Source organism: Somniosus microcephalus, chromosome 5 (genome assembly GCF_052327205.1).
Source record: "Somniosus microcephalus isolate GS21.2 chromosome 5, FLI_Smic_1.0, whole genome shotgun sequence".
Classification (NCBI taxonomy): Eukaryota; Metazoa; Chordata; class Chondrichthyes; order Squaliformes; family Somniosidae; genus Somniosus; species Somniosus microcephalus.
The window spans coordinates 85,905,561-85,921,439 of NC_140991.1; the positions used below are offsets into that span (position 1 = coordinate 85,905,561).

A 15,879-nucleotide genomic window follows, 5' to 3' on the forward strand; every position below is an offset into this window, starting at 1 on the left:
GGGAAAACAAACTTTAAACAGCGGCGAATGAAAAAAAGGTAATTACTTACCATTATCATCTCCAACCTCACTCCCGACTTCGACCTCCAGGCACTCTCCGATCTCCCCCCGATCCTGGCCTCGACCTCCAGATCATCCCGTTGCTGGCCCCGAGTCCTAACATGCCCCTGCGGTCCTGGCCATGATCTCCGCCCCCCCCCCCTCGATCCTGGCCACAACCTCCGCCCCTCCCCCTCGATCCTGGCCATGACCTCCGCCCCTCCCCCTCGATCTTGGCCCCAACCTCCCCTCTCAATCTGACCCTGACCTCCCCCCACCGATCCTGGCCCTGAACTCCCCCCCCCCCGATCCTGGCCCCAAGCTCCCCCCTCGATCTGGCCCTGACCTCCCCCCTCGATCTGACCCTGACCTCCCTCCTCGATCTGGCCCTGACCTCCCTCCTCGACCTGGCCCTGACCTCCCCCCTCGATCTGACCCTGACCTCCCCCCTCTCAATCTGATCCTGACCTCCCCCCCCGATCCTGGCCCTGAACTCCCCCCTCGATATGGCCCTGACCTCCCCCCTCAATCTGGCCCTGACCTCCCCCCTCGATCGGGCCCTGACCTCCCTCCTCGATCTGGCCCTGACCTCCCCCCTTGATCTGGCCCTGACCTCCCCTGCCGATCTGGCCCTGACCTCCCCCCTCGATCTGGCCCTGACCTCCCCTGCCGATCTGGCCCTGACCTCCCCCGCCGATCTGGCCCTGACCTCCCCCGCCGATCTGGCCCTGACCTCTCCCACCTCGATCCTGCCCACAACCTCCATCTCGATTCTGGCCCCGTACCCCGACCTCCACGCTAATCCTGGCCCCAAGCTCCCTCACCCCGATCCTGGCCATGACCTGCCCCAATTCTGGCAATGGCCTCCCTCCCGATCCTGGCTTGAGTACCAACCTACCTCATAGTTCTTGCTGGGCATTCAGGCTTTCAGCTGTTCAGTGCATTCAGCACTGGGCTGAAGAGCACACTAATGAAAATCCTTTTATGGGTGCAAGCAGACCTCACCCCGCGGTGGCACCGATCATTTACGGGTTTTATCGGATTTCTAGTCCATTGGATCTGGGCTGATTTGTACTGGAATTCACTACCTAACTACCCCCCACCGTGACATTGGCACCCAATATCCTCTGTGTTACCACTTCAAAATAATTAAATATATGTCAGCCTATATTTTCAGATTATTCAATAAAAAATAACATCTACTTTTACGTGTTTTTTTTACAGATGGAGAATTCTTTAACCATGGCTGGAGTTGGTGAAAATGCCCATAAGCGGGACACGATTTGCATTTTTGGCACTGGGGACTTTGGCAGATGCTTGGGTATGAGGCTGCTCAAGTCAGGTTACCCGGTGGTATTTGGTAGCCAAGACCCAAAGAACTCTACCCTGCTGCCAAGTGGAGCGCAAGTGTTTAGCCACGCGGAAGCCCTGAAAAAATCCAAGATCATTTTCTTGGCAGTTCACAGGGAAAACTATGATTTTCTCCCGACTCTGTCCGATTTGCTAGATGGAAAAGTGCTGGTGGATGTGAGCAACAACCTCAGAATGAACCAATACCCTGAGTCCAATGCACAGTATCTGGCTCAGCTGGTTCCCAAAGCCAATGTGGTGAAGGGATTTAACACAGTTTCAGCCTGGGCCCTGCAGTCAGGCAGTCTGGATGCCAGCAGTCAGGTAAGATCACATACATGTCTACTTATTATGTGAAGAAAGTGATGTTAGCAAGAATCAACTAAAACTATTTTCTACATTGATCAACTAACTATATTTTAAAAGCAATATTAATTAGGTTGTGCTGAATATATTGAATTGCAGCATCAATATTTTCACCAATAATAAAAATTATCATTCCGTGTTTCAGGTCTTTGTCTGTGGTGATGACTATCAATCCAAACAACTGGTGATGGATGTTGCCAGGAATATTGGCCTCACTCCTTTAGACCAGGGATCCCTTCTAGCAGCCGAAGAACTGGAGAATTACCCTCTCCAGCTCTTTCCAATGTGGAGACTACCCCTTATTATAACGGCTGGTCTCACAGTATTCTTCTTCTTGTACTGTGTGGTGATTGATGTAATCCATCCCTATGTAAAAGAAAAGAAGGACAATTCCTATCGGCTTGCGATTTCCGTTCCTAATCGTATCTTCCCGAACGTCTCTCTCATTCTACTTAGCTTGGTTTATCTGCCAGGTGTGATTGCTGCATTCATTCAGCTCTACAGAGGAACAAAGTACAAGAGATTCCCTGACTGGCTCGACAGGTGGATGTTGTGTCGAAAGCAGCTTGGGCTTGTGGCACTTGCTTATGCCTTCCTTCATGTTCTCTACACATATATCATAGCGGCTAGATACTCGGTTAGATGGCGCTGGATGCACTCTATGATTGAAGAGGTAATAACATTATCCATGCGTGTATTGTTATTTTAGGGCACTTTTCTTTACTAATTCCATAAGGCTATTGCAGAAGCAAATAGAGAGTTAGGATGAACTGCCAGGATGATCAAATGCAAACCAATAATTACTATACTGTGTTTGTATAAGGTCTTGGTTAGGCTTCATTTAGAATGGTGTCCAGTTTTTATCCCCTTACATATTAGATGATATACAGAGGCCCTGGAAAAGGTTCAGCGAAGAGCCACTAGATTGTATCTAATTTAAAGGCCCTTAGTTACCACAATAGGCTTAGAGAGCGGGGGCTTTTTACTCTAGAAAAGTATAAACTTTGAGAAGATTTGAGTGACGCTTTAAAATAATGAAAAGATTAGATTCAGTGCTTGTGGATTGGCTATTTGAGTTAGATAGGTTAGGGAGGTCCTGGGGACATGAGTATAAGTTATGTAAGCATAAAACTAGGTTAGATGTCAGGAGGCACTTCTTTTCACAGTGAGTCGGGGCATATGGAACAAGTTACCATCTCTTGCACTGAGTGTGAACTCGCTGCAAACATTCGAAGGGGAGCTGGATGACTTCCTGAGTGTGACTAACATTGCTACATATGGGTACCAGGGAACGTGCCTCTCAGTCACCAAGCTCTCCTGAAACTTGTTTGAGCACCTTCAGGGGTTGGAGAGGAAGTTTCTAAATTTTCCTAAGTTTTCTTTTCTCTTTTCTTGCCTCTTCCAGGAGATTCTGTGACTGGTTGGTAGGGGGCAAACATAAATTGCACCATGATCGTATAGGACTGGCTCAATGGACCACCTGGGCTGTCCCTGTCCTTTGTTTTCATATGTGAAGTTAATTATGGGAATGTAATGGGGGAGTATGGGAATGAATATTAACATAAGGTGTTTCTCTTTTGCAATATTATGAGCAAAGAAATGAAGATACACAAGTGTTGTGAGCAATTGAGGACAACAATGTCAGGCACTGATGTAACTCAATGTACTTTTTGGATCACACAGAGAGGCCCTCACAATTGAGAACAAACAATGTGTGGAAAAATGTCTCAAAGTGACATCACTGCAACTGTACTGTAAGCCACATGTCAAACTCAATTCCCATTTAAAGTTAAAAATTTCCATCAATGTTCAATGATCTCAGCAGCTAAAAAATGTTAGAAGGGAAATCAGGAAGCACTTTTTCACACACAGTAGAAATCTGGAATTCCCTTCCCAAAAGACTGTAGATGCTGGGACAATTGGAACTTTCAAAAGTGAGATCGATAGCTTTTTGTTAGGTAAGGGTATCAAGGGATATGAAGCTAAGGCAGGTAAATGGAATTGAGGTACAGATCAGTCATGATCTAATTGAATGCAGGCTCAGGGGGCTGAATGGCCAATTCCTGTTCCTAAGTCCAAGGGTCATAATGCACATTATACTGTATTTACTCCATTATTTTGAAGTTTCCCTTCTTTCTTGCAGTCAAAGGAGAATAAAACGATGGAGTTAAACAAAGTGCTGTCCTGGCGCGTTGACCTATATTACGCATTAGGAATGCTGGGGTTTGCTCTTTATGTCTTGCTGGGCATCACTTCTCTTCCATCAGTCAGCAATGTTGTAAACTGGAGAGAGTTCCGATTTGTGCAGGTACCACTTACTGTGTATGTGTGTTGAACCAGTAACTCAGATCACCAAATTAGATAAAGATATTGCATTATTAATACAGGCATCACAATAATCACAATGTGTTCAGGCAGAGTATGCCCACCCCTCTGTTGCAGACATACTTTACAAGTTATCCTCTGTAGCAGATTCTATTGAAATCAGTACAGCTAAAAGGTTTTTGTTGGTTAGTCTTTTCAATTAATAAAGTAAAAAGACCACTGATAACAGAATTTTGTTTTGTATCAAAATGCACTTAATTTAGTTTTTTATTTGTAAATACATTCATCAAGGTAGTTGAGATAACTGAAGTTACATGTGTGACTGGAATTGTCTTTGTTTGTTGGAAAATGTTTATAGCAATATGAAGTAAAATTTTGTAAATTAGTGCATTTTACTGTTGTAAATGCGACCTGACTAAATGATTTCTCCATTGTTTTACAGTCTAAGCTGGGCCATGTAACCCTCCTGCTGTGCACCGCGCATGCTGCAGTATATGGCTGGGACAGATTTCTGCAATCAAAACGGTATCGATGGGGGCTTCCACAAGCGTACATGCTGGGCATGGTGATCCCCTGCATTGTGCTGGTTCTAAAGCTGATTCTCATAACTCCGTGTGTAGATAGAATGATCACCAGAATCCGGCAGGGTTGGAAGAGCAAACCAAAAAATAAAGCAGCACCAGTGTGCATTAACAATGCATCACTTATATGAAGAGTATTTGGGGCCAGTTTTCCTCTGTTTTGTGCCCAGGAAATGCTTCGTTCTTGAACACAAAGCAGAGGACAAATAGGCAGAGCTCCATGATGCCAAGTTTCTGGTCCATTGACCATTGATTTCTATGGTTTCCCTCGAGGGGATGGAGTGCTTGCACCTGGACCGGGCAAACACATTCAAGTGGCATTTAAATGAGGAGGGAGGGACAAACCAGCACCTTGCAGCATACTTTCCTGCCTCTACGCTCATTTGGAGGTGTGCCCTGAAGATGTGATTTTTAAGCCTGATGCCGACTCCCACCTAGATCAAAGGATCTAAGCAGGACTTGGATACCAACTGTTAGAACCATTCCAAAGATAAATTCCTTCTTGTTCAGTACCACCAGGAAAAGAGCGAGGGCCAGAGGACTTCTGTTGTTATTGTTTTTGGACAACTCCAAAGCTGACAGCCTGAGGCCTGCAGTGGTGGCTGACCTTCCTTCCCACTTACAGGTGCTAGGCCTCGCTGGGGTGGGTTTGTGCCAGGGGAATATCTGGCCAATTTAAATGACCTGAACCCAGAAATTCTGACAGCATAAATCATCTGAGAGGCTCTCCAGCTGATTAACACATAGGCTGGGCAAGGGGGAAATTGGTACCTTTTGCTTTTATTTCTAGCAGTTTTCTCCTGCACAATATTTGTTTGCAACAGGTGAAGGACTGGTCTATGAATCTGGGACCTGGGTTCAAATGCACCACAAACTAACGGACTAAAAGGTTCCTCTATGGCTGGCTGTAAAGATCCTACGTGAAATGAGTTTAGACAGTCTCAAACCAGTTTCATTTTCCTACATTTAACAGTCACTGTACTCCAAAAAGTAATTTATTGTGGGAGGTGCCCTCAAAAGTTTAGACATGATAATACACTACATAAATGCAAGTATTCCTTTCTTTGGTAGGCAGGAGTCCAAAGAATAACAGTGACACTAAAGTGGCAATTAGCTTGTCGACGAGTGTTGGAAATGGAAAAATGATGCAGTGGTACACTCAGGGATACTCTTCTGAGGTTGAGGTGAGGCAAGTATTTCGGCCAGAGTAGATTACGATTTACTCGGCATCTACCTGGGCTATACCTCACCAGGGTGCTCTTGATGCTAACATTTGTGGGGTGGGGGAGAGTGGGTGTCAAATTGGTCTTGGGCAGTATCGCAAAGCAGGAGATAATGAATCGGCATCCTGTTTTACACCAATGAAAAGAAAGACGTGCGGGCTGTAAAAGGGCTGCCGATTTCCCACTGATTGTTTTGCACTTCCGCCCAAAGACCAATTTCACCCCGTAGGTTCCTGAAGTGGAAAAGTTTCCATGGCACTAACATCCCTAGAAAGAAAGAAAGAACGACTTGCATTTATATAGTGCCTTTCACGACCACCAGATGCCCCAAAGCGCTTTACAGCCAATGAAGTACTTTTTGAAGTGTAGTCACATTGTAGAAAATGCAGCAGCCAATTTGTGCACAGCAAGCTCCCACAAACAGCAATGTGATAAAGACCAGATAATCTGTTTTTTCAGTGATGTTGATTGAAGGATAAATATTGGCCAGGACACCGGTGATAACTCCCCTGCGCTTCTTCAAAATAGTGCCATGGGATCTTTTATATCCACCTGAGGGGGCAGACGGGACCTCGATTTAACGTCTCATCCGAAAGACAGCACCTCCAACAGTGCAGCACTCCCTCAGTACTACACTGCAGTGTCAGTCTAGATTTTTGTGCTCAAGTCCCAGGAATTGATGAGCACAAAATAAAATTTGTTCAAAAAATGCTTTATTTCTACATGTAAGACTTGGCTTATTTCAAATTAAAATAATTATAAAACCCCTCTTGATGGGCAAAACCAGAATAGAAATCAAACAGCCTTGCACATAGTAAATAACCTTTAAAGAACTCTGGTCTATTCTGTACTGTCCACTCACTGTATCTGGGATACATCTTCAATCTTTAGTGCTTTCGGCACAGAGCTTTGCACACTGATGCAAACATGAGGAATTCAGGCTCATGTCCTCACAATTTTCTATTAATTAAAATTAGTGGATAGGAAATTTTGGTGGGGTGAACACCCGAATTTCCAATACACACTTTACATGCAAGAAGTGTATCTTTACCCCTTTATTTTTTTTTAATTCTAGGGCCTAGAAATTCACTATGGCCCCGCCAGCTGGCTAGCGCCCAAAAGTTAGCGCTGGGCGCGGAGCCAGTTGCGACCGTCAGATATTCACTTTTTGCGCCCCAAGTCGGAACCGGGCGCTATTCCAGGGTGTGCCCGCCCCTGCTTGGGGCGCTGAAACTGAATTTCAGCGCTCTAGGCGCCGCTGCGCCACCCGCTGCGGAGCGGCAGGCTGCGGTACTGCAGGCCTCCTCCTTCTCTTAAGGGGGAGGTGCCTGCCATGGGGAGATCGCCGCTGGATAGTGCCGGCAAATGAGCCCGGCACCACGGAGAAGTGCCGGGTTCGCGGAAAGCAGCCGGCAATGCCGCGGGTGGGGGGGGGGGGGTGGAGGAGGCCGGGGAAGGAGGTGCGGGCAGGCGGCCGCCGAAAAAGCGGCCGGCCGCACCTCCACCTTAAAGCGCCCCACTAAGGCTACAGTACGGCCCCGTTTTCTGGTCGCTGTTTGCGGCCGCTGCGGAAGAGGCGGCCGCAACTAAATATGGGGATCGGGGCGGAACCAGGGCACTGCGCACACCGATGACGTCATCGGTGCCGGCGCAGCGCTAACGGCTACCGCCGCCATTACCGCTGCGCTGAATATCAGCGCAAACTCCTGTATTGGCGCAGAAGCCCTCTTTAGGCGGTAACTGGCCGCAAAGCTGCCGGCGCCTTAATGAATTTCTAGGCCTAGATCTTTGACAATTTAATGGCAACAAAAATGAAAGAAATACTGTTTTTTTAATGATCTGTATATCATTTGTAATGTCATGACAGCAAAAATGAAAATAGAGCTGTCTTCTTCAATAATCTGTATACAATATATAATTGTATGCAACTATGAGCAAATCTTCTGTACATATAAATGCATTACAGGAACAGAGAGACCTGGGGGTACACATACATAAATCTTTGAAGGCGGCAGGACAAGTTAGGTTAGGCCTCAGCTGGAGAATTGCGTCCAGTACTAGGCACCACACTTTAGGCCTTAGAGAGGGTGCAGAGGAGATTTACTAGAATGGTACCAGTGATGAGGGACTTCAGTTATGTGGAGAGACTGGAGAAGCTGAGATTGTTCTCCTTAGAGCGGAAAAGGTTAAGGGGAGATTTAATGGAGGTGTTGAAAATTATGAGTAGATAGGGAGAAACTCTTTCCACTGGCAGAAAGGTCGGTAACCAGAGGACACAGATTTAAGATAATTGGCAAAAGAACCAGAGGGGCGATGAGAATTTTTTATATGCAGCATGTTGTTTTGATCTAGAATGCACTACCTGAAAGGGTGGTGGAAGCAGATTCAACAGTAAGTTTCAAAAGGGAACTGGATATACACATGAAAAGGAAAACATTGCAGGCCTATGGGGAAAGAACAGGGGAGTGGGACTAATTGGATAACTCTTTCATAGAGCCAGCACAGGCACGATGGGCCGAATGGCCTTCTTTTATGCTCTATGATTCCATGATGAGATAGAATGGTGTCAAAACTTAACATTTACAATATTAATTTAGAACTATCTGAAATTAAAAGAGTACATTAATGTTTAGCTTTTCTACGTTATTTCTTCCAACAACAGCAGAATATTGTTATATCTCTTACAAATAAAGTTTCTCAGTGTTCTTCAGCATTTATTTATGTCCTGTGTATTTGTGTAAGTTCTGCATATTGCTATTGCCATGCACTTAAAAGTAGTTTCAGTGAAACATTCATGCGAAATGTTTGCGAATGTTTGCATGCACCCAAATTTGTGTACGAGCAGATGAAGCAAAAACAACAACAGCAATCACCGCCCCGTATTTCTGTATTGTACTTTGCTCACAGAAAGATGTCCCACAACACTTTACAGCACAAAGGGAAATAGTGGACCTAGATCAGCAGTGAAAACAGAAAAGTTAGTGATGTAAGAAAACTACTAGGCACTTGGTCTAAGTATTAAACAAGGCTTTAATCAACTGTTTTTCAACATGGAGATCTAGTTGTGTCCTTCACTAGTTCTTGTTAAAGAATGTCCTGAGCAAGCTGGGCCCATGCCCGAGTATTTATACTCTCCCTGGACAGCGCCACCAGCAGGCTGCCCAGTATCATTTCATAAGTCAATTCCACATGAATGACAAAATTCATGTCAGTTAGTGAGAGGCCTGGAAGCACAGTTGGACAGGAGGGTTTTTATATAGTGTTTGAAACCAAAGAGGGAGTTAACAAGATGGAGGAATTTAGGGAGAGAATTCCAGGGGGAAGGATATAGAGTCTGAATGGTGGAGCAAAGGGCATGGGAAAAATATGTCTGGGAAAGAAGATGCATGTGAGGAGGGGCCATTAGTGGAAGCTGCTGAGATCAGTTGGGGGGAAGGGAGTCAGGCCAAGGAAAGAGTTGATAGCGGCAATACGAATTTCCCAGCCAGCTCCCTGGGTTTGCAAAGCAGTTAAGCTTGGCAAGAATGAGAGTGACAGGACTTTGTGCAAATGAGGGCAAAGGGCACGGCATTCGGATTGAGTTATAATTTGTGAAGGGCAGAGGTGGAAAAGCAGACCTGGAGAGCATTCAGTAAGTCAAGGTTGAAGGTGATGAAGCCATGAGTTAGCGTTTCAGCAGCAGTGGGGAATGGGTAAGAGCAGAGCTGGAGAATGCTATAGCGTTGGAAGAAACTGGTCTTGATGATGCAATGGTATTAGCAAAGAAGCTCAACTCAGCAGTACACAAAGGCTCCCTGAGGGGTGACATATAAATGATAATGAAGAGTGAGCAGGGGCAAGGATGGAAGCTTGAGGCACAACTGGGGTGACTCATGCAGGCAGCAAAGGAGAAACTGTTAGAGAAGTGTGATACATTCTTCACTACAGTTATGAGGGGAACAAGGACAGAAGAATACCCTGGAGGTGGAGCTCAGAAGAATGAGAGGCGATCTTATTGAAACATATTAGATTGTGAAGGGGTTGGATCGGGTGGATGCGGGGAGGATGTTCCCGATGATGGGTGAAACTAGAACTAGGGGGCATAGTCTTAGAATAAGGGGCTGCTCTTTCAAAACTGAGATGAGGAGGAACTACTTCACTCAGAGGGTGGTAGGTCCATGGAATATGCTGCCCCAAAAAGCTGTAGAAGCTACATCATTACATAAATTTAAAACAGAAATAGACAGTTTCCTAGAAGTAAAGGGAATTAAGGGTTACGGGGAGCGGGCAGGAATTTGGACATGAGTCTAGGTTCGGATTGGTCATGGCCCTGTGGGTAGCAGAGCGGGCCCAGGGGCCGTGTAGCCTGATCCTGCTCCTATTTCGTGTGTCTAATTCTGTTAGATTCAGGAGATGGTTCTGTGATAGTGGATTGGCGGTTAGGATCAGATCAGCCATGATCTTATTGAATGGCGGAGCAGGCTCGAGGGGCCGATTGGCCTACTCCTGCTCCTATTTCTTATGTTCTTATGTTCTTATGTATAGAAGAGGGATGTTAGAGAAAGATGGAGTGGTCTGCAGTCTCAAAGACAGAGGAAATGTCAAAGAAGATGATAAGAAACAGAATACCAAGGTTAAAAAATTCACAGGATATCAATTGTGAATTTGACGAGACTAGTGTCAGTTTAATGGGTGAGATAGCCGCCAGGTTGTAGGGTCTAAAATATTCACCACCTTCTGAGTGAAGAAATTTCTCCTCATCTCAGTCCTAAATGGCCAACCGCTTATTCTGAGACTGTGATCCCTGGTTCGAGACTCCCCAGCCAGGGAAATCATCCTCCTTGCATCTACACTGTCAAGCCCTGTAATTTTTCTATTACGTTCTCCCATATGTACTTATCTAGCTTTCCTTTAAATTCATCAAAAACGGATTTTCAGACTGAGAGGTGGTTTGCAGTGGTGTTCCCCAAGGGTCAATTTTGGATCCGTTACTTTTTGCAATTTTTATAAATGACCTGGACTCGGGTGTAGGGAGCAGCATTATAAAGTTTGCAGATGATACGAAACTTGGTAAAGTAGCAGATAGTGATACGGATAGTTATAGGCTGGACGATGACATAGATAGGATGGTGAAATGGGCAGAAGTATTGCAGATGGAGTTCAATGTGGAGAAGTGTGAAGTGGTGCACTTTTGAGTACTAATATGGAAAGACAATGCACTATAAATGGCATGATTTGGAAAAGTGTAAATGAGCAGAGAGACCTTGGTGTCCATATACACAAATCCTTAAAGGTGGCAGGGCAAGTTGTTAAGGTGGTTAAAAAAAAGCACATGGGTTACTTGGGTTTATAAATAGAGGAATAGTGTATAAAAGCAAAAACACCATGCTAGAACTTTATAAATCACTGGTTAGGCCTCAGCTGGAGTATTGTGGACACTTCTGGGCACCACACATCAGGAAAGATGTAAAGGCCTTAAGAACATAAGAACATAAGAAATAGGAGCAGGAGTAGGCTATTTGGCCCCTCAAGCCTGCTCCGCCATTTAATAAGATCATGGCTGATCTTCTACCTCAACTCCACTTTCCTGCACTATCCCCATATCCCTTGATTCCCTTAATATCCAAAGATCTATTGATCTCTGTTTTGAATATACTCAACGACTGAGCCTCCACAGCCCTCTGGGGTAGAGAATTCCAAAGATATACCACCCTCTGAGTGAAGAAATTTCTCCTCATCTCAGTCCTAAATGGCCGACCCCTTATTCTGAGACTGTGACCCCTGGTTCTAGACTCCCCAGCCAGGGGAAACATCCTCCCTGCATCTACCCTGTCAAGCCCTGTAAGAATTTTGTATTTTCAATGAGATCACCTCTCATTCTTCTAAACTCTGGAGAATATAGGCCTAGTCTACTCAATCTGTCCTCATAGGACAATCTCCCCTTCCCAGGAACCAGGCTGGTGAACCTTCATTGCACTCCCTCTATGGTAAGTATAACCTTCCTTAGGTATAGAGACAAAACTGTACACAATACTCCAGGTGTGGTCTCACCAGGGCCCTATATAATTGCAGTAAGACGTCTTTATTCTTATACTCAAATCCTCTTGTAATAAAGGCCAACATACCATTTGCTTTCCTAATTGCTTGCTGTACCTGCATATTAACTTTCAGTGATTCGTGTACAAGGACACCCAGGTCCCTCTGAACACCAACATTTCACAGGCTCTCACCATTTAAAAAATACTCTGCTTTTCTGTTTCTCCTACCAAAGTGGATAACTTCACATTTCTCCACATTATATTCCATTTGCCATGTTCTTGCCCACTCACTTAGCCTGTCTATATCCCCTTGAAGCCTCCTTGCACCCTCCTCACAACTTACATTCCCACCCAGCTTTGTATCATCAGCAAACTTGGATATTACATTTGGTCCCCTCATCCAAATCATTGATATAGATTGTGAATAGCTGAGGCCCAAGCACTGATCCTTGCGGTACCCCACTAGTTACAACCTGCCAACCCGAAAATTACCCGTTTATTCCTACTCTCTGTTTTCTGTCCATTAACCAATCCTCTATCCATGCTAGTATATTACCTCCAATCCCATGAGCCCTAATTTTGTTTAATAACCTCTTGTGTGACACCTTATCAAATACCTTCTGAACATCCAAATACACCACATCCACTGGTTCCCCCTTATCTATTCTGCTAGTTACTACCTCAAAAAACTCTTAACAGATTTGTCAAACATTATTTCCCTTTCATAAATCCATATTGACTCTGCCCAATCCTATTATTCTTTTCTAAGTGCCCTGTTACCACATCCTTAATAATAGATTCTAGCATTTTCCCTACTACTGATGTCAGGCTAACTGGTCTGTAGTTCCCCGTTTTCTCTCTCCCTCCCTTCTTAAATACATTTGCTACCTTCCAATCTGCGGGAACCTTTCTAGAATCAATGGAATTTTGGAAAATGACAACCAATGTATCCACTATCTCTATAGCCAACTCTTTCAAAATCCTAGGATATAGGCCATTAAGTAATGGGGATTTATTGGCTTTCAGTCCCATTAATTTTTCCAGTACTATTTTTTAACTAATACTAATATCTTTCAATTCCTCCTTCTCGCTAGACCCTTGGTTTTCCACTATTTCTGGGAAATTTATTGCGTCTTCTTCCGTGAAGACAGACACAAAGGCCGGAATTTTGCTGGTCCTCAGAGTGCGGGATTGGAGGCGGGACTGCAGTCAAAATCGCAAAGATTGACAACGGGCAGGAAACCTGCTGTCAACCCGCCTCCAATCAATCTTCCCAAGTGTCTGGTCCCCGATTTGTGCATGGACCCTACACCTAGCGGTGGGAAGAGGATTATAGCCACTTACCTGGCTGTTAACAGGTACTTGATACTTGTTAACCGGCTCTTTTTCAATTTTGCCGCTTCTGCCTCGAGTTCCCCGATGTCTGGACACCATGGCAGGTAAGTGTGGCATGTTGTGAGTCTGCTGTAATGTTTCTGCATTGATGACAGCTGCAGAAGGGGTGTGAAGGATCCAATGATACACTGGTGAGTTTCAGAGGTAAGGAAATACTGGGAAAATCATTTTTAATGTATTTACACTTTTCTGTAGGTAACAAGTTTTGAATTGGCTGTCTAGTCCCAGCTCATTGGGAGAACCTCTCTCACCAGTGACAGATTGCTTCTATAACCTCACCTGCAGCTGCCATCTGTTCTAGCCTAAGGAGGGATTCACTGGAGAGCCTAGGTGCAAGAATTCACCTGTGAACCGTCATTGGCAGTGTTTGCAGCACCTCAATGCTCTCAAACACTGAGAAATGAGCTGTCAAAGAAAAATTGTGCATGGTCTCTTTAAGAAAACCGGCAGATGACGTGTCATTAAATGATGTCATCTGACCGGATTCCTCTTAATTGGCAGGCAAACCCGCAGGGCGGGCTTAACAAGGCCAATTGACGTAAAATCACGTCCGTTGGCCGGATGCAGTTGGGGGTGGGACTGGAACCCGGAAACCAGCTGACCCATTCCCAACCCGTATCCATTTGCAAAATCACGGCCATAGTATTTGTTTAATTTCTCTGCCATTTCCTTATTCACCATTATAATTTCTCCTTTCTCAGCCTGTAAGGGACCCACATTTACTTTCACTAATCTTTCCCTTTTTACACACCTATAGAAGCTTTTACAGTCTGTTTTTATGTCTCTCGCTAGTTTACTCTCATTCTAATTTCCCTTACTTTATCAACTTCTTGGTCCTCCTTTGCTGAATTCTATAATCCTTCCAATCCTCAGGCTTACTACTCTTTTTGGCAACATTATAAGCCTATTCCTTTGATCTAATACTATCTTTAACTTCTCTTGTTAGCCATGGTTGGACCACTTTTCCTGTGGGGTTTTTGTGACTTAAAGGAATGTATATTTGTTGTAAATTATGTATTAATTCTTTAAATACTAGCCATTGCTTGTCCACTGTCATACCTTTTAATGTAGTTTCCCAATCTACCTTAGCCAACTCGCCCCTCATACCTACGTAGTTTGCTTTGTTTAGATTTAAGGCCCTAGTTTCGGATTTAACTAAGTCACTTTCAAACTCAATATAAAATTCTATTATATTATGGTCACTCTTCCCTAAAGGCCCCTTTACTACGGTTATTAATTAACACTCAGCAGGCTTAGCAGGCCAATTAAGGGAAAGCCGGTTACAGAGAACGTCAACGTATGAAGTTTCATCTGTCAAAAATTTTTGTAGAAGTTAGATGGTTGCTGCATTGGAGAATGCAATGGCCATCTGTCATCTTTACCGCAGAGGTGCGAGGCTCTCCGCATATCCACTGATTGAAGCCTGCAGGAAGAAACAAAGGTAAGTACACTTTTTCTAACGCTTTGCACTTACCTCAGATACTCACCTCTCCACACTTGCACCCATCACTTACCTCCACAGCACACTTTTGGACCCCGCAGACCCACTACTTGCCTCGGTGACCCTGGCGGGTTTCAGTGCCTTCGGGAAGCCCACACTTGTGTGGGCAGAATGGGGATAATCCTATTTTCTGCCTGTTAACTATCTGTTAAATAAAATAATCTGCCCAGTAAATAATTCCAACGTGCGCTCCTGACGCCAGTGTAGTCACCTTATCCAATATGGTGAGCGGCATACTTCTGGCTGGAAATGTGCACGCACTTGCTGCCCACCATATTGGGACCTTAGTAGGTTGGTTAATGCCCAAAAAACGGATACTGCGTAGCCAAATTTCAAGGCCAGGGCCTGCTCTGCCAATTCTCCATCCCACTGCACCTACAGCACATATTTTTTTCAGTGTTTAGCACTGCAGAATCTAACTTTTATTTCCAAATTAATGTTTATAGCTTTTTGAAACTGATATTCTGGTCAGCACATTACAGGAAGGATGTGATTGCTCTAGAGGGGGTGCAGAGGAGATTTACGAGGATGTTGCCTAGGCTGGGGAATTTTAGCTATGAGGGAGGATTGGATAGGCTGGGGTTGTTTTCTTTGGAACAGAGGAGGCTGAGGGGAGACCTAATTGAGGTGTATAAAATTATGAGGGGCCTAGATAGAGTGGATAGGAAGGACCTATTTCCCTTAGCAGAGAGGTCAATAACCAATGAGGATAGATTTAAAGTAATTAGTCGGAGGTTTAGAGGGGATTTGAGGAGAAATTTATTCGCCCAGAGGGTGGTTGGGGGTCTGGAACTCACTGCCTGAAAGGGTGGTAGAGGCAGAAACCCTCATCACATTTAAAAAGTACTTGGATATGCACTTGAAGTGCCATAACATACAGGGCTATGGACCAAGAGCTGGAAAGTGGGATTAGGCTGGCTAGCTCTTTGTCGGCCAGCACAGACAAGATGGGCTGAATGGCCTCCTCCTGTGCTGTAAATCTCTATAATTATATGAAAAACAAATGTTGCTGTTAGATATGCTGCTAGAGTGTAAAATGTGTGGAATTATCCCTCGTCCTGTCCAACAGGTTATAGAGCTCG

The 15,879-nt window shown here is 44.8% G+C and overlaps 1 protein-coding gene across 2 annotated transcripts in view; it reads left to right on the top strand.

The window, feature by feature from the left end:
* The window catches only part of LOC147117174 (metalloreductase STEAP4-like), a 33,364-nt gene that overhangs the window by 10,699 nt on the left and 6,786 nt on the right, over positions 1 to 15,879 (top strand). Inside the window, exons 2-5 of one of the 2 annotated variants that reach the window (XM_085987932.1) lie at positions 1,264 to 1,713; positions 1,901 to 2,428; positions 3,899 to 4,063; positions 4,523 to 4,645. In XM_085987932.1, coding sequence (XP_085844058.1) covers positions 1,264 to 1,713; positions 1,901 to 2,428; positions 3,899 to 4,063; positions 4,523 to 4,645 — 1,266 coding nt within the window. Of the gene's footprint in view, positions 1 to 1,263; positions 1,714 to 1,900; positions 2,429 to 3,898; positions 4,064 to 4,522; positions 6,484 to 15,879 lie in introns of those variants that run through there. The other variant, XM_085987931.1, reaches the window with a different exon arrangement.